Below are 23,859 nucleotides of genomic sequence, written 5' to 3' on the forward strand. Positions count from 1 at the left end.
TTTACTATGAAATCTTGTGAGATTTAAATGAAATCTCATGAGATCATAGTAAAGCAAAGTGTGACATCACCACTGATGAAGCTGATTGGCTGTTTTGTTTATTATTTTTTACATGCATACGACAGTAGCTGAAGGATAACCAACCACTTACTGTAATTATATTAAGAAATTGTGAGGAAAAATATCTTCCTTTTTTACATAGAGATGTTCAAGGGATATTTCTTGTAAGTTTTTTCCACTATGCTGCATCACTTTCAGGTGAGTTAGCATATGGTTTTGTCTCTAACTTAAAATGAACCTTGATAGAACGCCATATTTGAAAAAAAGTGTTTTGATTGGTGTTATGTGTAAAAAGGTGTTGTGTAAACGGTCTATTTAATATCTGTACAGTTCTGTTTATGAATCCTACTACAACACTGCAGATTTGTTTGGTGTATTGGACACTTGTATAACTTAAATCATTTTTTAATTTTTTTTTTGTAGTTTTTAAATATATGTATATATATATATATAATTATAAATAGTTGTGCAACACCAATGTATGGTTTCCTGCATACCCTGGAAATGGGTATCCACTTAGTTTAAAAATATATCTATCCGTGGTGCAGATTCAGAAAAGTTAAATATAGAGAAATGTGTCAGGTAAAGTGTAACGTGTACCACTGTAAAAAGTGCAAATGTGTAAGGTGACAAATACATTTCCATCATGAATTATTATATGTAAAGTATTCCATGATGATATGTGCCACTAAATTCTGTAATACCAGAATTTAAGTATGGGAAATCCAGTTTAGCAATTTCTAACAGAAGTGTATCAAACAAAATGAAATAAACCAGATAAACGATCTATGGAGAGATATCCTATACAGATGGAAGTTATTTAATATACCCCTGTATCTCTCGCTTTATGCTGTATTTTTCCCTAATTTTTTCAAAGAGGCAGAGGAATAGCAATCTTTATATTTGTTCGTCTTAGCATTTCTAAATTTTTACTGTATCTGCAGACAAAAATAATAAGCTAAAATAGATCCCTGAATTGCAAAAACATTATATATATATATATATATATATATATATATACCCCCATATTTATGCCATGGATCATAACACCACAAGACTAACGGAATTACTTTAGAGACCATCCTGGAGTGATTTGATGATCATAAAATTACTTTAGAAGTCATTTGCACGTCATCAGACATCAGGCTTGTAAAGTCATCAGCTAAGGTAAAAAATTCTGGTTGTTGACTTCAGAATTATAAGCAGATTGCCTTACTGATTACTTCACAAGCATGAGCGGCCAGTGAATGGCTCTAGAGTCATCTCATTTAAATATTTTGACCTGTGGGCATACATCAGGATGGCTTTTCTTGACTAGTCTGGAGTCGATTTACTTCAGAATAACTCCAGGAAGATCATCCTTTATGACTAGGGACCCCAAAGTTGGTTTTAAATCAGGTATATGTTTTGGTTATCTGGTACATTAAGAATAATCGTACTAAACAGGTACTTGCTACTTACAGGGTTGAGAAATACAGCACCCGTGTATAAATAAAACATTCTAAAAAAATGATGAACGATGGAAAGGGAGTAAAAAATTAAATCAGTTCTTGGGCTTTTAGCTGTTGGGATGTCACAGAAAAAAAAATCACTGATCATATTGCAGTTTGTGCATTTACATGTTTGCTACCAATTATTTTTTTTTTCTTTTGGTTATAACCCCCACCAGCAAGGTCTTCCATCTCCACCAAATGTCTTTGGAAGCCTATCCAGATGTGTGATGCGCCCCCGTCCATGCTCTCTTCTGGTTCCTACCCCAGTCAGTAATCAACTGTCCCTTACTGAGATTAACCAGTCTGTAGTAGGACTGCCGACCTATCAGGTTCCATTTTAAACTAGAGGAATGGCATGAGATTTTAACACAGTGTTTGCCGTTAAATGTCAATAATCAATAACGGTGTCAATGTAAATAACGGTTAAATGTCAATAACGGTGTGTATTAATAGAGCTTGTTTGGATGCTTTTCTATTTACTATTTAGTTGAGGTTTAATGAAGGACTGCTACATGGAAGTAACTCTTGGACATACTAGTTTTAAGGGGTTTTGTATTTAAAAAAAATTCATATGAACAGCATTTAAATATGTTGAACATATCATCATATTTTTTTCCCCTGAAAAATGTAAACTAAAAGCCATTTCAGTTGAACAGTAATGTACTTTCTACTTTTTACTCATTGGCTGATAGGTACTTTTCACTTCTCCTGCTTATTAAAATTCTGTATTCATTAACCAAAGGGTGTTGGGAGGAAATACCTATCATTCAATGTGAATTAGTAGTAAGAATCTATTGGCCAATGAACATAATTTGGAAGTACACAATTGATACTGCTGTATTATTTTCAGTTTAAATTCAAACTTAAATTGTATTTGTAGATAAAGTGGTTCTTTGGTTTTATTATTTTCACTGTTGCCTGTGCTTAAGCATAGATATCTTTTAAAGCATGGCCTGTTAAAATTATTTGAGACCCTCACTGTTTCTGGTGTAAAATGGAGAAGAGAGCTCTCGTGGCAAAGAAGAAACTTTTCTACACACTTCTGCAAATGTACGCACCCAGTGCCTTTGCTGCCTGTTTTATTTGTCCACTAAAAACTATTGCAGACTTCAGTGTTTAGTATCTTGTGTTTCGAATGTTGGCTAATAACACACACACAAAAGTGAGTACACCCCTCAGGTTTTTGTAAATATTTTATTATATCTTTTCATGTGACAACACTGAAGAAATTACACTTTGCTACAATGTAAAGTAGTGTGTACAGCCTGTATAACAGTTTAAAATAACTCAACACATAGCCATTAATGTCTAAACCGTTGGCAACAAAAGTGAGTACACCCCTAAGTGGAAATGTCCAAATTGCACCCAAAGTGTCAATATTTTGTGTAGCCACCATTATTTTCCAGCACTGCCTTAACCCTCTTGGGCATGGAGTTCACCAGATCTTCACAGGATGCCACTGAAGTCCTCTTCCACTCCTCCATGACGACATCATGGAGCTGGTGGATGTTATGCGGCCCAGTCTTTGAAGAGAGGGGATCATGCTTCAGTATGTCACAGTATATGTTGGCATTCATGGTTCCCTCGATGAACTGTAGCTCCTTAGTGCCGGCAGCACTCATGCAGGGCCAGACCATGACACTCCCACCAGCATGCTTGACTGTAGGCAAGGCACACTTGTCTTTGTACTCCTCACCTGGTTGCTGCCCCACATGCTTGACACTATCTGAACCAAATACGTTTATCTTGGTCTCATCGGACCACAGGACATGGTTCCAGTAATCCATGTCCTTAGTATGCTTGTCTTCAGCAAACTGTTTGCAGGCTTTCTTGTGCATCATCTTTAGAAGAGGCTTCCTTCTGGGACTGCAGCCATGTAGACCAATTTGATGCGGTGTATGGTCTGAGCACTGACAGGCTGACCCCCCACCCCTTCAACCTCTGCAGCAATGCTGGCAGCACTCATATATCTATTTCCCGAAGACAACCTCTTGATATGACGGAGCACGTGCACTCAACTTCTTTGGTCGAACATGGCGAGGCCTGTTCTGAGTGGAACCTGTTCTGTGAAACCGCTGTATGGTCTTGCTCACCGTGCTGCAGCTCAGTTTCAGGGTCTTTGCAATCTTCTTATAGCCTAGGCCATCTTTATGTAGAGCGATAACACCAAATTTAACACACCTGCTCCCCATTCACACCTGAGACCTTGTAACACTAACGAGTCACATCCCCGGGGAGGGAAAATGGCTAATTGGGCCCAGTTTGGAGATTTCAACTTAGGGGGTGTACTCACTTTTGTTGCCAACGGTTTAGACATTAATGGCTGTGTGCTGAGTTATTTTGAGGGGACAGCAAATTTACACTGTTATACAGGCTGTACACTCACTACTTTACATTGTAGCAAAGTGTAATTTATTCAGTGTTGACACATGAAAAGATATAATAAAATATTTACAAAAATGTGAGGGGTGTACTCATTTTTGTGAGATACTTTGTGTGTGTATGTATGTATGTGTGTGTGTGTGTGTGTGTGTGTGTGTGTGTGTGTATATGTATGTATGTATGTATATATATATATATATATGTGTGTGTATATATATATATATATATATATATATATATATATATATATATATATATATATATATAAATAAAGCAAGAAAGGCACTCTCCGTATTTATCACCAAAACTTTACTTACCTAAGTAAAGTTTTGGTGATAAATACGGAGAGTGCCTTTCTTGCTTTATTTCTACATTACATATTTAAAGTGCACCCCGGAGGTTGCATGTTAATAGTGAGTGTGGGATCCTCTTTGAGTATTATATTTATATTTATATATATATATATATATATATATATATATATATATATATATGTGTGTGTATATATATATATATATATATATATATATATATATGTGTGTATATATATATATATATGTGTGTGTATATATATATATATATATATATATATATATATATATATATATATATATATATATATATATATATGTGTATATACTCTGAGTACGACTTAATAAACTACTGGAAATAATTGTGTCTTTGTCTGCTATTGGTGACACCAAAAACTGTGTCATTGTCTGCTATTGGTGACACCAAAAAAATCATGATTCAATAGTTGGCAAAGAATTATATTTGAGTTAATTAATTTATCTCTGTTCGAAATTAGATTTATATAAAAACAGGACCACAATAAGAATATAGTTTGGGTCCCATCTTTGCTATTAGTCAATTTTTCCACTCATCTGTGAAACTGTAAGGTTACAGTATCCATTGAAAATGTAATGTCTACCTAAAATTTTGTAGAACATTTAATATTTAATATTCTTTTATAACGACTTTGTTATAAAATTAAGTAAATACGATTATACTGCTGTCACATATTTACAAGGCTAAGTAATTTTCTCTTTAACCAATAATGTAAATAAATCTTTACTATTTCTCTTTAGTAAAGTATTATTGCATTATTTAAGGTTGAATTGCTATATATATAAGTGAATGAATGGTTAAATTATGCATGACTGTTTTTATCCAATGAGAATTTAGATTAGGGTACTTAATGTTACACACAGGTGTACCCTCTAGCTATGATTACGGCTGCGAGCCGAAACATGTTAGCTTTCTGTTCTCATGCTTAATTTGTTCATTCTTGTACATTTTTGGATGGTACCACCATGTTTTAAATAGTGTATCTACACTCAAATTTCTATTTTTACCGCTATTGCACTTTGCCGAAATTTTTTCGTTTTTGGATGTTTATACTTCTTATCAGGTTGGCAAGTGTGTTAAGCGGTTTAAAGTGCTTCACTCATAGCCTCTAGCAAGCGTGGACAGCTTGACTTCTGATTGGATGCTCACAGTACACACAGCACACCGAGGATTTACCTAAGGAACATCTCCAATTCGATTGGACGATCGTGGACACGTGGTACGCCACAGACACGCACGCTATTCCAGCGTTTTCTCAACGGAGCAGTAGAGGAGAGATTGCCAGAGGTGTAAGGATACACGGCATCAAGTTCCATTGACGGAATCCTGGAACTGTTACCGGGTGAATAAGGAATCATTTACGTGGAGCGGTAAGTGGGCATATCCGTATGGCGGTTCACTTTTACACAAATATGTGCAAGGTACAACAATAAGACCCACACCGCATAAGTACTCAATTCAAAGATTTTACAGCCCTGGTCAAGTGTGACTGTATACATTCTTATATATAAATATCATTCCACGGAAGGTCTATGGGCGATCGCTACTAGGGGCACAGACAGACACTATAAGACTATTTTTCTTTCATGTAATTAGCAAGAGTCCATGAGCTAGTGACGTATGGGATATACATTCCTACCAGGAGGGGCAAAGTTTCCCAAACTTTAAAATGCCTATAAATACACCCCTCACCACACCCACAAATCAGTTTTACAAACTTTGCCTCCTATGGAGGTGGTGAAGTAAGTTTGTGCTAGATTCTACGTTGATATGCGCTCCGCAGCAGGTTGGAGCCCGGTTTTCCTCTCAGCGTGCAGTGAATGTCAGAGGGATGTGAGGAGAGTATTGCCTATTTGAATGCAATGATCTCCTTCTACGGGGTCTATTTCATAGGTTCTCTGTTATCGGTCGTAGAGATTCATCTCTTACCTCCCTTTTCAAATCGAAGATATACTCTTATTTATATACCATTACCTCTGCTGATTCTCGTTTCAGTACTGGTTTGGCTTTCTACAACATGTAGATGAGTGTCCTGGGGTAAGTAAGTCTTATTTTCTGTGACACTCTAAGCTATGGTTGGGCACTTTTTTATAAAGTTCTAAATATATGTATTCAAACATTTATTTGCCTTGACTCAGGATGTTCAACATTCCTTATTTTCAGACAGTCAGTTTCATATTTGGGATAATGCATTTGAATAAATCATTTTTTCTTACCTTAAAAAATTTGACTTTTTCCCTGTGGGCTGTCAGGCTCGCGGGGGCTGAAAATGCTTCATTTTATTGCGTCATTCTTGGCGCGGACTTTTTTGGCGCAAATATTTTTTCTGTTTCCGGCGTCATACGTGTCGCCGGAAGTTGCGTCATTTTTGACGTTCTTTTGCGTCAAAAGTGTTGGCGTTCCGGATGTGGCGTCATTTTTGGCGCCAAAAGCATTTAGGCGCCAAATAATGTGGGCGTCTTATTTGGCGCTAAAAAAATATGGGCGTCACTTTTGTCTCCACATTATTTAAGTCTCATTATTTATTGCTTCTGGTTGCTAGAAGCTTGTTCACTGGCATTTTTTTCCCATTCCTGAAACTGTCATTTAAGGAATTTGATCAATTTTGCTTTATATGTTGTTTTTTCTATTACATATTGCAAGATGTTCCACGTTGCAACTGAGTCAGAAGATACTTCAGGAAAATCGCTGCCCGGTGCTGGAGCTACCAAAGCTAAGTGTATCACTTTTGGTATCTGTTCCTTCAGCTGTTGTTTGTATTAAATGTTATGACAAACTTGTTAATGCGGATAAAATTTCCTTTAGTACTGTTACATTACCTGTTGCTGTTCTGTCAACATCTAATACTCAGAGTGTTCCTGATAACATAAGAGATTTTGTTTCTAAATCCATTAAGAAGGCTATGTCTGTTATTTCTCCTTCTAGTATACATAAAAGTCTTTTAAAACTTCTCTTTTTTCAGATGAATTTTTAAATGAACATCATCATTCTGATACTGATAATGGTTCTTCTGGTTCAGAGGTTTCTGTCTCAGAGGTTGATGCTGATAAATCTTTGTATTTGTTCAAGATGGAATTTATTCGTTCTTTATTTAAAGAAGTATTAATTGCATTAGAAATAGAGGATTCTGGTCCTCTTGATACTAAAACTAAACGTTTAAATAAGGTTTTTAAATCTCCTGTAGTTATTCCAGAAGTGTTTCCTGTCCCTGATGCTATTTCTGAAGTAATTTCCAGGGAATGGAATAATTTGGGTAATTAATTTACTCCTTTTAAAACGTTTTAAGCAATTATATCCTGTGCCATCTGACAGATTAGAGTTTGGGACAAAATCCCTAAGGTTAATGGGGCTGTCTCTACTCCTGCTATATTTTTAGCGGATGTTGCTGCAGCTTCAACTTTTTGGTTAGAAGCTTTAGCGCAACAAGTAACAGATCATAATTCTCATAGCATTATTATTCTTCTATAACATGCTAATTATTTTATTTGTGATGCCATCTTTGATATCATTAGAGTTGATGTCAGGTATATGTCTCTAACTATTTTAGCTAGAAGAGCTTTATGGCTTAAAACTTGGAATGCTGATATGTCTTCTAAGTCAACTTTGCTATCCCTTTCTTTCCAGGGTAATAAATGATTCAGTTCTCAGTTGGATTCTTTTATCTCAACTGTTACTGGAAGGAAGGGAACTTTTTTACCACAGGATAAAAAATCTAAGGTAAATTTAGGTCTAATAATCGTTTTCGTTCCTTTCATCACAACAAGGAACAAAAGCCTGATCCTTCATCCTCAGGAGCGGTATCAGTTTGGAAACCATCTTCACTTTGGAATATATCCAAGCCTTATAGAAACCCAAAGTCAGCTCCTAAGTCCCCATGAAGGTGTGGCCCTCATTCCAGCTCAGCTGGTATGGGGCAGTTTATGTTTTTTTCAAAGAAATTCGGATCAATTCAGTTCACAATCTCTGGTTTCAGAACATTGTTTCAGAAGGGTACAGAATTGGCTTTAAGTTAAGGCCTCCTGCAAAGAGATTTTTTTCTTTCCCGTGTCCCAGTAAACCCAGCAAAGGCTCAAGCATTTCTGAAATGTGTTTCAGATCTAGAGTTGGCTGGAGTAATTATGCCAGTTCCAGTTCTGGAACAGGGGCTGGGGTTTTATTCTATCTCTTCATTGTACCAAAGAAGGTCAATTCCTTCAGACCAGTTCCGGATCTATCAATATTGAATCGTTATGTAAGGATACCAACATTCAAGATGGTAACTGTAAGGACTATCCTGCCTTTTGTTCAGCAAGGGCATTATATGTCTACTATAGATTTACAGGATGCATATCTGCATATTCCGATTCATCCAGATCACTTTTAGTTTCTGAGATTCTCTTTTCTAGACAAACATTACCAGTTTTGTGGCTCTACCGTTTGGCCTAGCATCAGCTCCAAGAATTTTTACAAAGGTTCTCGGTGCCCTTCTGTCTGTAATCAGAGAACAGGGTATTGGTATTTCCTTATTTGGACGATATCTTGGTACTTGCTCAGTCTTCACATTTAGCAGAATCTCATACGAATCGACTTGTGTTGTTTCTTCAAGATCATGGTTGGAGGATCAATTTACCAAAAAGTTCATTGATTCCTCAGACAAGGGTAACCTTTTTAGGTTTCCAGATAGATTCAGTGTCTATGACTCTGTCTTTGTCAGACAAGAGAAGTCTAACATTGATATCAGCTTGTCAAAACCTTCAGTCACAATCATTCCCTTTGGTAGCCTTATGCATGGAAATTTTAGGTCTTATGACTGCTGCATCGGACGTGATCTCCTTTGCTCATTTTCACATGCGACCTCTTCAGCTCTGTATGCTGAACCAATGGTGCAGGGATTACACAAAGATATCTCAATTAATATCTTTAAAACCGATTGTACGACACTCTCTGACGTGGTGGACAGATCACCATCGTTTAGTTCAGGGGGCTTCTTTTGTTCTTCCGACCTGGATTGTAATTTCAACAGATGCAAGTCTTACAGGTTGGGGAGCTGTTTGGGGGTCTCTGACGGCACAAGGGGTTTGGGAATCTCAGGAGGTGAGATTACCGATCAATATTTTGGAACTCCGTGCAATTTTCAGAGCTCTTCAGTCTTGGCCTCTTCTGAAGAGAGAATCGTTCATTTGTTTTCAGACAGACAATGTCACAACTGTGGCATACATCAATCATCAAGGAGGGACTCACAGTCCTCTGGCTATGAAAGAAGTATCTCGAATTCTGGTTTGGGCGGAATCCAGCTCCTGTCTAATCTCTGCGGTTCATTTCCCAGGTATAGACAATTGGGAAGCGGATTATCTCAGTCGTCAAACGTTGTATCCGGGCGAATGGTCTCTTCACCCAGAGGTATTTCTTCAGATTGTTCAAATGTGGGAACTTCCAGAAATAGATCTGATGGCTTCTCATCTAAACAAGAAACTTCCCAGGTATCTGTTCAGATCCCGGGATCCTCAGGCGGAGGCAGTGAATGCATCATCACTTCCTTGGAAGTATCATCCTGCCTATATCTCTCCGCCTCTAGTTCTTCTTCCAAGAGTAATCTCCAAGATTCTGAAGGAATGCTCGTTTGTTCTGCTGGTAGCTCCAGCATGGACGGATCTTTTTCGGATGGCCTCTTGCCAACCGTGGGCTCTTCCGTTAAGACCAGACCTTCTGTCGCAAGGTCCTTTTTTCCATCAGGATCTCAAGTCTTTAAATTTAAGGGTATGGAGATTGAACGCTTGATTCTTGGTCAAAGAGGTTTCTCTGACTCTGTGATTAATACTTTGTTACAGGCTCGTAAATCTGTATCTAGAGAGATATATTATAGAGTCTGGAAGACTTATATTTCTTGGTGTCTTCTCATCATTTTTCCTGGCATTCTTTTAGAATTCCGAGAATTTTTACAGTTTCTTCAGGATGGTCTAGATAAAGGTTTGTCCGCAAGTTCCTTGACAGGACAAATCTCTGCCCTTTCTCCAACATAGGTGTGTCCGGTCCACGGCGTCATCCTTACTTGTGGGACATTCTCTTCCCCAACAGGAAATGGCAAAGAGCCCAGCAAAGCTGGTCACATGATCCCTCCTAGGCTCCGCCTACCCCAGTCATTCTCTTTGCCGTTGTACAGGCAACATCTCCACGGAGATGGCTTAGAGTTTTTTAGTGTTTAACTGTAGTTTTTATTATTCAATCAAGAGTTTGTTATTTTAAAATAGTGCTGGTATGTACTATTTACTCTGAAACAGAAAAGAGAGGAAGATTTCTGTTTGTATGAGGAAAATGATTTTAGCAACCGTTACTAAAATCCATGGCTGTTCCACACAGGACTGTTGAGAGGAATTAACTTCAGTTGGGGGAACAGTGAGCAGTCTCTTGCTGCTTGAGGTATGACACATTCTAACAAGACGATGTAATGCTGGAAGCTGTCATTTTCCCTATGGGATCCGGTAAGCCATGTTTATTAAGATAGTAAATAAGGGCTTCATAAGGGCTTATTAAGACTGTAGACTTTTTCTGGGCTAAATCGATTCACATATTACACATATTTAGCCTTGAGGAATCATTTAATCTGGGTATTTTGATAAGATTATATCGGCAGGCACTGTTTTAGACACCTTATTCTTTAGGGGCTTTCCCAAATCATAGGCAGAGCCTCATTTTCGCGCCGGTGTTGCGCACTTGTTTTTGAGAGGCATGACATGCAGTCGCATGTGTGAGGAGCTCTGATACATAGAAAAGACTTTCTGAAGGCGTCATTTGGTATCGTATTCCCCTTTGGGCTTGGTTGGGTCTCAGCAAAGCAGATACCAGGGACTGTAAAGGGGTTAAAGTTAAAAACGGCTCCGGTTCCGTTATTTTAAGGGTTAAAGCTTCCAAATTTGGTGTGCAATACTTTTAAGGCTTTAAGACACTGTGGTGAAATTTTGGTGAATTTTGAACAATTCCTTCATATTTTTTCGCAATTGCAGTAATAAAGTGTGTTCAGTTTAAAATTTAAAGTGACAGTAACGGTTTTATTTTAAAACGTTTTTTGTACTTTGTTATCAAGTTTATGCCTGTTTAACATGTCTGAACTACCAGATAGACTGTGCTCTGAATGTGGGGAAGCCAGAGTTCCTTCTCATTTAAATAAATGTGATTTATGTGACAATGACAATGACGCCCAAGATGATTCCTCAAGTGAGGGGAGTAAGCATGGTACTGCATCATTCCCTCCTTCGTCTACACGAGTCTTGCCCACTCAGGAGGCCCCTAGTACATCTAGCGCGCCAATACTCCTTACTATGCAACAATTAACGGCTGTAATGGATAATTCTATCAAAAACATTTTAGCCAAAATGCCCACTTATCAGCGTAAGCGCGACTGCTCTGTTTTAGATACTGAAGAGCATGACGACGCTGATGATAATGGTTCTGAAAGGCCCCTACACCAGTCTGATGGGGCCAGGGAGGTTTTGTCTGAGGGAGAAATTTCAGATTCAGGGAAAATTTCTCAACAAGCTGAACCTGATGTGATTACATTTAAATTTAAGTTGGAACATCTCCGCGCTCTGCTTAAGGAGGTATTATCCACTCTGGATGATTGTGACAATTTGGTCATCCCAGAGAAACTATGTAAAATGGACAAGTTCCTAGAGGTCCCGGGGCTCCCAGAAGCTTTTCCTATACCCAAGCGGGTGGCGGACATTGTAAATAAAGAATGGGAAAGGCCCGGTATACCTTTCGTCCCTCCCCCCATATTTAAAAAATTGTTTCCTATGGTCGACCCCAGAAAGGACTTATGGCAGACAGTCCCCAAGGTCGAGGGAGCGGTTTCCACTTTAAACAAACGCACCACTATACCCATAGAAGATAGTTGTGCTTTCAAAGATCCTATGGATAAAAAATTAGAAGGTTTACTTAAAAAAATGTTTGTTCAGCAGGGTTACCTTCTACAACCAATTTCATGCATTGTCCCTGTCGCTACAGCCGCGTGTTTCTGGTTCGATGAGCTGGTAAAGGCGGTCGATAGTGATTCTCCTCCTTATGAGGAGATTATGGACAGAATCAGTGCTCTCAAATTGGCTAATTCTTTCACCCTAGACGCCACTTTGCAATTGGCTAGGTTAGCGGCTAAGAATTCTGGGTTTGCTATTGTGGCGCGCAGAGCGCTTTGGTTGAAATCTTGGTCAGCTGATGCGTCTTCCAAGAACAAACTACTTAACATTCCTTTCAAGGGGAAAACGCTGTTTGGCCCTGACTTGAAAGAGATTATCTCTGATATCACTGGGGGTAAGGGCCACGCCCTTCCTCAGGATCGGCCTTTCAAGGCCAAAAATAAACCTAATTTTCGTCCCTTTCGTAGAAACGGACCAGCCCAAAGTGCTACGTCCTCTAAGCAAGAGGGTAATACTTCTCAAGCCAAGCAAGCTTGGAGACCAATGCAAGGCTGGAACAAGGGAAAGCAGGCCAAGAAACCTGCCACTGCTACCAAGACAGCATGAAATGTTGGCCCCCGATCCGGGACCGGATCTGGTGGGGGGCAGACTCTCTCTCTTCGCTCAGGCTTGGGCAAGAGATGTTCTGGATCCTTGGGCACTAGAAATAGTCTCCCAAGGTTATCTTCTGGAATTCAAGGGGCTTCCCCCAAGGGGGAGGTTCCACAGGTCTCAGTTGTCTTCAGACCACATAAAAAGACAGGCATTCTTACATTGTGTAGAAGACCTGTTAAAAATGGGAGTGATTCATCCTGTTCCATTAGGAGAACAAGGGATGGGGTTCTACTCAAATCTGTTCATAGTTCCCAAAAAAGAGGGAACGTTCAGACCAATCTTAGATCTCAAGATCTTAAACAAGTTTCTCAAGGTTCCATCGTTCAAAATGGAAACCATTCGAACAATTCTTCCTTCCATCCAGGAAGGTCAATTCATGACCACGGTGGATTTAAAGGATGCGTATCTACATATTCCTATCCACAAGGAACATCATCGGTTCCTAAGGTTCGCATTCCTGGACAAGCATTACCAGTTCGTGGCGCTTCCTTTCGGATTAGCCACTGCTCCAAGGATTTTCACAAAGGTACTAGGGTCCCTTCTAGCGGTGCTAAGACCAAGGGGCATTGCTGTAGTACCTTACTTGGACGACATTCTGATTCAAGCGTCGTCCCTTCCTCAAGCAAAGGCTCACACGGACATCGTCCTGGCCTTTCTCAGATCTCACGGATGGAAAGTGAACGTGGAAAAGAGTTCTCTATCTCCGTCAACAAGGGTTCCCTTCTTGGGAACAATAATAGACTCCTTAGAAATGAGGATTTTTCTGACAGAGGCCAGAAAAACAAAACTTCTAGACTCTTGTCGGATACTTCATTCCGTTCCTCTTCCTTCCATAGCGCAGTGCATGGAAGTGATAGGTTTGATGGTAGCGGCAATGGACATAGTTCCTTTTGCGCGCATTCATCTAAGACCATTACAACTGTGCATGCTCAGTCAGTGGAATGGGGACTATACAGACTTGTCTCCGAAGATACAAGTAAATCAGAGGACCAGAGATTCACTCCGTTGGTGGCTGTCCCTGGACAACCTGTCACAAGGGATGACCTTCCGCAGACCAGAGTGGGTCATTGTCACGACCGACGCCAGTCTGATGGGCTGGGGCGCGGTCTGGGGATCCCTGAAAGCTCAGGGTCTTTGGTCTCGGGAAGAATCTCTTCTACCGATAAATATTCTGGAACTGAGAGCGATATTCAATGCTCTCAAGGCTTGGCCTCAGCTAGCGAGGGCCAGGTTCATACGGTTTCAATCAGACAACATGACGACTGTTGCGTACATCAACCATCAGGGGGGAACAAGGAGTTCCCTGGCGATGGAAGAAGTGACCAAAATCATTCAATGGGCGGAGACTCACTCCTGCCACCTGTCTGCAATCCACATCCCAGGAGTGGAAAATTGGGAAGCGGATTTTCTGAGTCGTCAGACATTGCATCCGGGGGAGTGGGAACTCCATCCGGAAATCTTTGCCCAAATCACTCAACTGTGGGGCATTCCAGACATGGATCTGATGGCCTCTCGTCAGAACTTCAAAGTTCCTTGCTACGGGTCCAGATCCAGGGATCCCAAGGCGACTCTAGTAGATGCACTAGTAGCACCTTGGACCTTCAAACTAGCTTATGTATTCCCGCCGTTTCCTCTCATCCCCAGGCTGGTAGCCAGGATCAATCAGGAGAGGGCGTCGGTGATCTTGATAGCTCCTGCGTGGCCACGCAGGACTTGGTATGCAGATCTGGTGAATATGTCATCGGCTCCACCATGGAAACTACCTTTGAGACGAGACCTTCTTGTTCAAGGTCCGTTCGAACATCCGAATCTGGTCTCACTCCAGCTGACTGCTTGGAGATTGAACGCTTGATTTTATCGAAGCGAGGGTTCTCAGATTCTGTTATTGATACTCTTGTTCAGGCCAGAAAGCCTGTAACTAGAAAAATTTACCACAAAATTTGGAAAAAATATATCTGTTGGTGTGAATCTAAAGGATTCCCTTGGGACAAGGTTAAGATTCCTAAGATTCTATCCTTCCTTCAAGAAGGATTAGAAAAAGGATTATCTGCAAGTTCCTTGAAGGGACAGATTTCTGCCTTGTCTGTGTTACTTCACAAAAAGCTGGCAGCTGTGCCAGATGTTCAAGCCTTTGTTCAGGCTCTGGTTAGAATCAAGCCTGTTTACAAACCGTTGACTCCTCCTTGGAGTCTCAACTTAGTTCTTTCAGTTCTTCAGGGGGTTCCGTTTGAACCCTTGCATTCCGTTGATATTAAGTTATTATCTTGGAAAGTTTTGTTTTTGGTTGCAATTTCTTCTGCTAGAAGAGTTTCAGAATTATCTGCTCTGCAGTGTTCTCCTCCTTATCTGGTGTTCCATGCAGATAAGGTGGTTTTACGTACTAAACCTGGTTTTCTTCCGAAAGTTGTTTCTAACAAGAACATTAACCAGGAGATTATCGTACCTTCTCTGTGTCCGAAACCAGTTTCAAAGAAGGAACGTTTGTTGCACAATTTGGATGTTGTTCGCGCTCTAAAATTCTATTTAGATGCTACAAAGGATTTTAGACAAACATCTTCCTTGTTTGTTGTTTATTCAGGTAAAAGGAGAGGTCAAAAAGCAACTTCTACCTCTCTCTCTTTTTGGATTAAAAGCATCATCAGATTGGCTTACGAGACTGCCGGACGGCAGCCTCCCGAAAGAATCACAGCTCATTCCACTAGGGCTGTGGCTTCCACATGGGCCTTCAAGAACGAGGCTTCTGTTGATCAGATATGTAGGGCAGCGACTTGGTCTTCACTGCACACTTTTACCAAATTTTACAAGTTTGATACTTTTGCTTCTTCTGAGGCTATTTTTGGGAGAAAGGTTTTGCAAGCCGTGGTGCCTTCCATCTAGGTGACCTGATTTGCTCCCTCCCATCATCCGTGTCCTAAAGCTTTGGTATTGGTTCCCACAAGTAAGGATGACGCCGTGGACCGGACACACCTATGTTGGAGAAAACAGAATTTATGTTTACCTGATAAATTACTTTCTCCAACGGTGTGTCCGGTCCACGGCCCGCCCTGGTTTTTTAATCAGGTCTGATAATTTATTTTCTTTAACTACAGTCACCACGGTATCATATGGTTTCTCCTATGCAAATATTCCTCCTTAACGTCGGTCGAATGACTGGGGTAGGCGGAGCCTAGGAGGGATCATGTGACCAGCTTTGCTGGGCTCTTTGCCATTTCCTGTTGGGGAAGAGAATGTCCCACAAGTAAGGATGACGCCGTGGACCGGACACACCGTTGGAGAAAGTAATTTATCAGGTAAACATAAATTCTGTTTTCTGTTCTTTTTCACAGAAAGATTGCTAATCTTCCTGATATTCATTGTTTTGTACAAGACTTGGTTCGTATAAAACCTGTCATTCAGTCAATTTCTCCTCCTTGGAGTTTGAATTTGGTTCTGGGGGCTCTTCTAGCTCCTCCTTTTGAACCCATGCATTCATTGGACATTAAACTTCTTTCTTGGAAAGTTTTGTTTCTTTTGGCCATCTCTTCTGCCAGAAGAGTCTCTGAATTATCTGCTCTTTCTTGTGAGTCTCCTTTTCTGATTTTTCATCAGGATAAGGCGGTGTTGCGAACTTCTTTTGAATTTTTACCTAAGGTTGTGTATTCTAACAACATTAGTAGAGAAATTGTGGTTCCTTCATTATGTCCTAATCCTAAGAATTCTAAGGAGAAATCATTGCATTCTTTGGATGTTGTTAGAGCTTTGAAATATTATGTTGAAGCTACTAAGTCTTTCCGAAAGACTTCTAGTCTATTTTTCATCTTTTCTGGTTCTAGAAAAGGCCAGAAAGCTTCTGCCATTTCTTTGGCATCTTGGTTGAAATCTTTAATTCATCATGCCTATGTCGAGTCGGGTAAAACTCCGCCTCAAAGGATTACAGCTCATTCTACTAGGTCAGTTTCCACTTCCTGGGCGTTTAGGAATGAAGCTTCGGTTGATCAGATTTGCAAAGCAGCAACTTGGTCCTCTTTGGATACTTTTACTAAATTCTACCATTTTGATGTGTTTTCTTCTTCTGAAGCAGTTTTTGGTAGAAAAGTACTTCAGGCAGCGGTTTCAGTTTGAATCTTCTGCTTATGTTTTCATTAAACTTTATTTTGGGTGTGGATTATTTTCAGCAGGAATTGGCTGTCTTTATTTTATCCCTCCCTCTCTAGTGACTCTTGCGTGGAAAGATCCACATCTTGGGTAGTCATTATCCCATACGTCACTAGCTCATGGACTCTTGCTAATTACATGAAAGAAAACGTAATTTATGTAAGAACTTACCTGATAAATTCATTTCTTTCATATTAGCAAGAGTCCATGAGGCCCACCCTTTTTTTGTGGTGGTTATGATTTTTTTGTATAAAGCACAATTATTCCAATTCCTTATTTTATATGCTTTCGCACTTTTTTCTTGTCACCCCACTTCTTGGCTATTCGTTAAACTGATTTGTGGGTGTGGTGAGGGGTGTATTTATAGGCATTTTGAGGTTTGGGAAACTTTGCCCCTCCTGGTAGGAATGTATATCCCATACGTCACTAGCTCATGGACTCTTGCTAATATGAAAGAAATGAATTTATCAGGTAAGTTCTTGCATAAATTATGTTTTTGCAGACAGAAATGAATACTAGGAAAATTGAAGTAGAATTTTCTAAATTTAATAACATATTGAAAACATCACTCACAGAGATCAAAACCTCAGTTCTGAATTTGAAACATACTAAATTTGTTAGAGATAAAACAGATTATGAGAGTAAGAATGTTTGTTTGGAATAGGACAGATAGAACTAACACAAGGATATTGCAGAACAGAGGGAGATCCAGAAGTAGGAATAGAAACTATAAAATAGGTCACCGAGCAACAATAAGACATCTAATTCAGATAATGGAATAGGTCAGAAGGGAGACACCAGGGAGATACTCATCAGGAACAGACCTCTCAAGTAGGCATATTAAAGGCTGTTCCGTAATGTCAGCTTTCAGATGTCTAATACACAAGCAGCTACACGTAATGAGGAACAGGTAGCCAGACCTAAAGACACTATCTCAAGCAATGCCCAATAAAGGCTCTAAATATGTGATGAGCCATTCCAGTAGTCAATCTAATGTTGTAAATCAGGATAAGACAGAATTTGAGAAGGTTTTTTACGTAGCACCAGAAAAGACCAGTATAGGACACGAACAAGCCAGGTATCAACTAAGAGGGAACAAAACTAGCACGAAATACACATGAATAATGTAATTAATCTTTCTTCCAGAGCACTTACTAAAGAGCATTTAAAAGTGCTGAGTCTGGGTCTGAATTTTGCTCCTACTAATACATTTAATGTTTTTGAGACAATGTTAGATTGGAACAAACTAATAAGAAATCTAACTTTACAGAAATTCTTTAAGGAAGCACCTGTGGTGGATGGGAATAGTAATGGAGGTGAGATTTTAACAACAAGGGATATTATTGATATTCCATTTAAGGATGCATGTGACATTAATACTCTAAATGCTCTTGCCTCAGAAGGTCATATGGATCCCAACTACCCCTCTGTGAATGAATTCAGTGGTTTTAAACCCTCATCTGAATTTTACCCTATACATCATAGAGGTACAACACTGGAGACTTTTTACAGAAGGGTGGAGAAAGATCTTCTAGCATTAAGTAAGAGTACTGTTCAGTCAGATAACCTATCACGTAAGGCCAAGAGAGCTTTGAATGAATTGAAACATATGGATGATATTATAATACGTAAAGCAGACAAAGGCGGTTCAATAGTCGTCCTTGATAGGACTGACTATGTAAAAGAGGCCTTACGTCAGTTACAAGACACAAACAACTATGTCCCTCTACAGGGTGATCCCACTCAGATGTATCAAGTAACGCTTAAAACAATTTTGGATGATGGTATGGAGGATGGGCACATTAATGAATCCACAGGGGATTACTTGTTTGTAACCTGCCCTGTTGTGCCCATCTTCCACCACCTTCCAAAAGTGCATAAGAGCATTGAGAATGTCAAAGGTCGTCCAATCGTTAGTGGCATCGGCTCTGTATCAGAACATCTGAGTGGCTTGATGCGATCTTGAACCCTTTAGTTCTCAAATTACATAGCTATTTGCGAGACACTAAACATGTTATCAATCTACTTGAAAAAGAAAGATGGATAGAGGGTACATATAGATGGGTGACAATAGATGTGACAGCACTCTACTCTTCTATACCCCACGAAAAGGGACTTGAGGCTATTATGTATTTTTTACAGACTTTGACGAATTTCACAGATGAATTGAGGAACTATGTACAGATGGTCACTATGTATCTCCTGACACATAATTACTTCAAATTTGAAGGGCAGTTCTATCTCCAGAGGTGTGGGACAGCGATGGGTGCAAAATTTGCTCCATCATTCGCCAGCCTTTATATAGGCTGGTGGGAGCTGTCCCACATCTTTGGAGATGAGAATATATATAAAGACAATATTGTGTTTTACAGGAGATACATAGATGACCTTCTTATGATATGGAAAGGTACTGATGAAGAGTTACAAAGTTTTATTGCAAGGATTGGCAACAATGACATGGGTTTAAGTTTTACTTTTGAACACCATACAGACAGCATTTGCTATTTAGATCTGACCCTGAAGGGCAATAGCGATGGAAGTATTACTTGTGATACATATCGCAAACCCATAACACGTAATACGCTATTGCATGCCAAAAGCTGCCATCCCCCACATGTGCCTTTCTCAGTAGCGAAAGGAAAATTTGTAAGGCTTAAGAGAAATTGCACAGAGGATGGAGCTTTTGGCAAACAAAGCGAAGACTTGAGAAAAAGACTGAAAGAAAGAGGATACTCTGACACTGTATTGGACAAGGCACAACAGCAAGTAGCTAGGATTGATAGGAAGACACTACTCTGTAATAAAGACCGGAATGGTAGACTCCATACTGATAAGAATAAAGGGTCTTACTTTGTAACTGAGTATAGTGCCCAATACAAAGATATCTGCAGAATAGTAAAGAAACATTTTAGACTACTAGCTGCTGACGATGGTCTTGTAGAATGTGTGGAGAGGGGTCTAAAATGCTCTTACAGAAAATGCAAAACCTTGGGTAACATTTTGTCCCCTTCCTGTATATTGAAGCCTAAGAGTAAGCATCAAGGCTCTTGGCTACAACACAGGGGAATGTTCAGATGCGGTAAGAGAAGGTGCAGACCCTGTGAATACGCACTTACCTGAAGTAATTTTCATTCAATGAGTACAGGAGAGACTTTTCAAATTGAGTCGTGTTTAAATTGCACTACTCCTTATGACTCAGGGGTGTCCAAACTTTTTTTTGAAGAGTGCCAGATTTGATGAAGTGAACATGTGCGACGGCCGACCATTTTGCCTGACATTCTTTTAAACCATTTAAATTAAATGCAAATTAACTATTTTATGCAAAGTTTATTGAAAACGGCATACTTTTCATTTTGGGACTTGGATGACAAATCTAAACAGGTGTTAAATCACTCTGCCTTTAATATAAAAAAAAACAGGAAGCTGAAATATGTCAGGAACATAGTAGATTGCACAAAGTAATAAAGGTTGTCTGTCAACTTTTAAGTTCAAAATATGTGAACAGGAACATAACACCAAGTACACATGTGTTCAAATATATTTATAACTGATTTAGACCAACTGACATTAACTGAGATTTTACAATGTATTCATCTCAATTGAGAAAAAAAAACTTGCCTGAGATCTGGAAGCGGCGTCCCTCACTGTCAACTTTTCATTTCTTATTTGTAGTTGCCATTATAAAAATTGGCAAGATTCCTATATGCTCCCTTGTCCGCTTTATGCATGTATCCTGAGTGCACAGCCCAGCCTGCCTGTCAGTGTGTTGTCTGTGCAGTTACTGCTCCTTGTCAAGGTGTTTGGTAGCCCTTAATGGTCGCCCTTGTGGCTGTGTGTGGAGGCACAGGGAGAAGGAAAGCCCAAATCTTGCGACGTCCAAGATCTCGCGAGATTTGTGCTTTCCTTCTCCCTGTGCCGGCTGATGACGTCAAGTCCCGCAGCGAGAGATCCCAGGAGTCCTGAGCAGAGCTCGGGGACTCACTGGGGGGGCCGTAAGATCTATATTTGGGCATTTTATCTGTGGGGCCTTATCAGTCCGGAACGAGTGCAGCAATTGGCCCGCGGGCCGGACTTTGGACATGCCTGCCTTATGTTATTTACTTAATAACATGCATTGAGTGTTCCGTTCAGTACGTAGGGCTCACCTCAAATGATGCCAATATGAGAATCAGAAACCATCTGTCTATGATCAGTTTGGGTTAAGGGACTACCCCTCTTGTCCAGCACTTTGCCAAGAGACATAATAAGGCCCTGTCTACCTTTCGCTGGCAAGCTATAGAAAATGTACAAACCCCTTTTAGGGGAGGCGACAGAGACAACTTGCTGGGCAAGAGGGAGATGTTCTGGATCTTCAAACTGGGTACCAGAGTTCCTCAAGGTTTGAACTCTGAGTACGACTTACTAAACTACTGGAAATAATTGTGTCTTTGTCTGCTATTGGTGACACCAAAAACTGTGTCATTGTCTGCTATTGGTGACACCAAAAAATCATGATTCAATAGTTAGCAAAGAATTTTATTTGAGTTAATTTATCTCTGTTCGAGATTAGATTTATATAAAAACAGGACCACAATAAGAATACCGTTTGGGTCCCATCTTTGCTATTATAGTCCATTTTTCCACTCATTATCTGTGAAACTGTAAGGTTACAGTATCCATTGAAAATGTAATGTCTACCTAAAATTTAGTAGAACATTTAATATTTAATATTCTTTTATAATGAGTTTGTTATAAAATTAAGTAAATACGATTATACTGCTGTCACATATTTACAAGGCTAAGTAATTTTCTCTTTAACCAATAATGTAAAGAAATCTTTACTATTTCTCTTTAGTAAAGTATTATTGCATTATTTAAGGTTGAATTGCTATATATATAAGTGAATGAAGGGTTAAATTATGCATGACTGTTTTTATCCAATGAGAATTTAGATTACGGTACTTAATGTTACACACAGGTGTACCCTCTAGCTATGATTACGGCTGCGAGCCGAAACATGTTAGCTTTCTGTTCTCATGCTTAATTTGTTCATTTTTGGATGGTACCCCCATGTTTTAAATAGTGTATCTACACTCAATAAATTTCTATTTTTACCGCTATTGCACTTTGCCGAAATTTTTTCGTTTTTGGATGTTTATACTTCTTATCAGGTTGGCAAGTGTGTTAAGCGGTTTAAAGTGCTTCACTCATAGCCCCTAGCAAGTGTGGACAGCTTGACTTCTGATTGGATGCTCACAGTACACACAGCACACCGAGGATTTAACTAAGGAACATCTCCAATTCAATTGGACGATCGTGGACACGTGGTACGCCACAGACACGCACGCTATTCCAGCGTTCTCTCAACGGAGCAGTAGAGTAGAGATTGCCAGAGGTGTAAGGATACACGGCATCAAGTTCCATTGATGGAATCCTGGAACGGTTACCGGGCGAATAAGGAATCATTTACGTGCAGTGGGCATAGCCGCATGGCGGTTCACTTTTACACAAATATATGTGCAAGGTACAACAATAAGACCCACACCGCATAAGTACTCAATTCAACGTTTTTTCAGCCCTGGTCAAGTGTGACTGTATACATTATTATATATAAATATCATTCCATGGAAGGTCTATGGGCGATCGCTACTAGGGGCACAGACAGACACTATAAGACTATTTTTATGTGATTTAACTTAAGATTTCTTTCATGTAATTAGCAAGAGTCCATGAGCTAGTGACGTATGGGATATACATTCCTACTAGGAGGGGCAAAGTTTCCCAAACCTCAAAATGCCTATAAATACACCCCTCACCACACCCACAATTCAGTTTTACAAACTTTGCCTCCGATGGAGGTGGTGAAGTAAGTTTGTGCTAGATTCTACGTTGATATGCGCTCCGCAGCAAGTTGGAGCCCGGTTTTCCTCTCAGCGTGCAGTGAATGTCAGAGGGATGTGAGGAGAGTATTGCCTATTTGAATGCAGTGATCTCCTTCTACGGGGTCTATTTCATAGGTTCTCTGTTATCGGTCGTAGAGATTCATCTCTTACCTCCCTTTTCAGATCGACGATATACTCTTATATATACCATTACCTCTGCTGATTCTCGTTTCAGTACTGGTTTGGCTTTCTACAAACATGTAGATGAGTGTCCTGGGGTAAGTAAATCTTATTTTCTGTGACACTCTAAGCTATGGTTGGGCACTTTGTTTATAAAGTTCTAAATATATGTATTCAAACATTTATTTGCCTTGACTCAGAATGTTCAACTTTCCTTATTTTCAGACAGTCAGTTTCATATTTGGGATTATGCATTTGATTTTATCTTTTTTTCTTACCTTCAAAAATTTGACTTTTTTCCCTGTGGGCTGTTAGGCTCGCGGGGGCTGAAAATGCTTCATTTTATTGCGTCATTCTTGGCGCGGACTTTTTTGGCGCAAAAATTCTTTTCCGTTTCCGGCGTCATACGTGTCGCCGGAAGTTGCGTCATTTTTTTACGTTATTTTGCGCCAAAAATGTTGGCGTTCCGGATGTGGCGTCATTTTGGCGCCAAAAAGCATTTAGGCGCCAAATAATGTGGGCGTCTTATTGGCGCTAAAAAATATGGGCGTCGCTTTTTTCTCCACATTATTTAAGTCTCATTTTTCATTGCTTCTGGTTGCTAGAAGCTTGTTTTTTGGCATTTTTTCCCATTCCTGAAACTGTCATTTAAGGAATTTGATCAATTTTGTTTTATATGTTGTTGTTTTTTCTCTTACATATTGCAAGATGTCTCACGTTGCATCTGAGTCAGAAGATACTACAGGAAAATCGCTGTCTAGTGCTGGATCTACCAAAGCTAAGTGTATCTGCTGTAAACTTTTGGTAGCTATTCCTCCAGCTGTTGTTTGTATTGATTGTCATGACAAACTTGTTAAA

At 39.6% G+C, this 23,859-nt stretch overlaps 1 protein-coding gene across 2 annotated transcripts in view; it reads left to right on the forward strand.

Annotated features, from left to right (window-relative positions):
- LOC128665902 (AP-2 complex subunit alpha-2) overlaps window positions 1–23,859 on the forward strand; it is a 442,402-nt gene that overhangs the window by 285,326 nt on the left and 133,217 nt on the right. The window contains exon 15 of one of the 2 annotated variants that reach the window (XM_053720151.1): window positions 1,730–1,882. The exons of the other annotated variant lie outside the window; for it this stretch is intronic. Within the exon in view, the coding sequence (XP_053576126.1) occupies window positions 1,730–1,882 (153 nt within the window). The remainder of the gene's footprint in view (window positions 1–1,729; window positions 1,883–23,859) is intronic. 2 annotated transcript variants of the gene reach the window in all.

Source organism: Bombina bombina, chromosome 7, assembly GCF_027579735.1.
Source record: "Bombina bombina isolate aBomBom1 chromosome 7, aBomBom1.pri, whole genome shotgun sequence".
Lineage (NCBI taxonomy): Eukaryota > Metazoa > Chordata > Amphibia > Anura > Bombinatoridae > Bombina > Bombina bombina.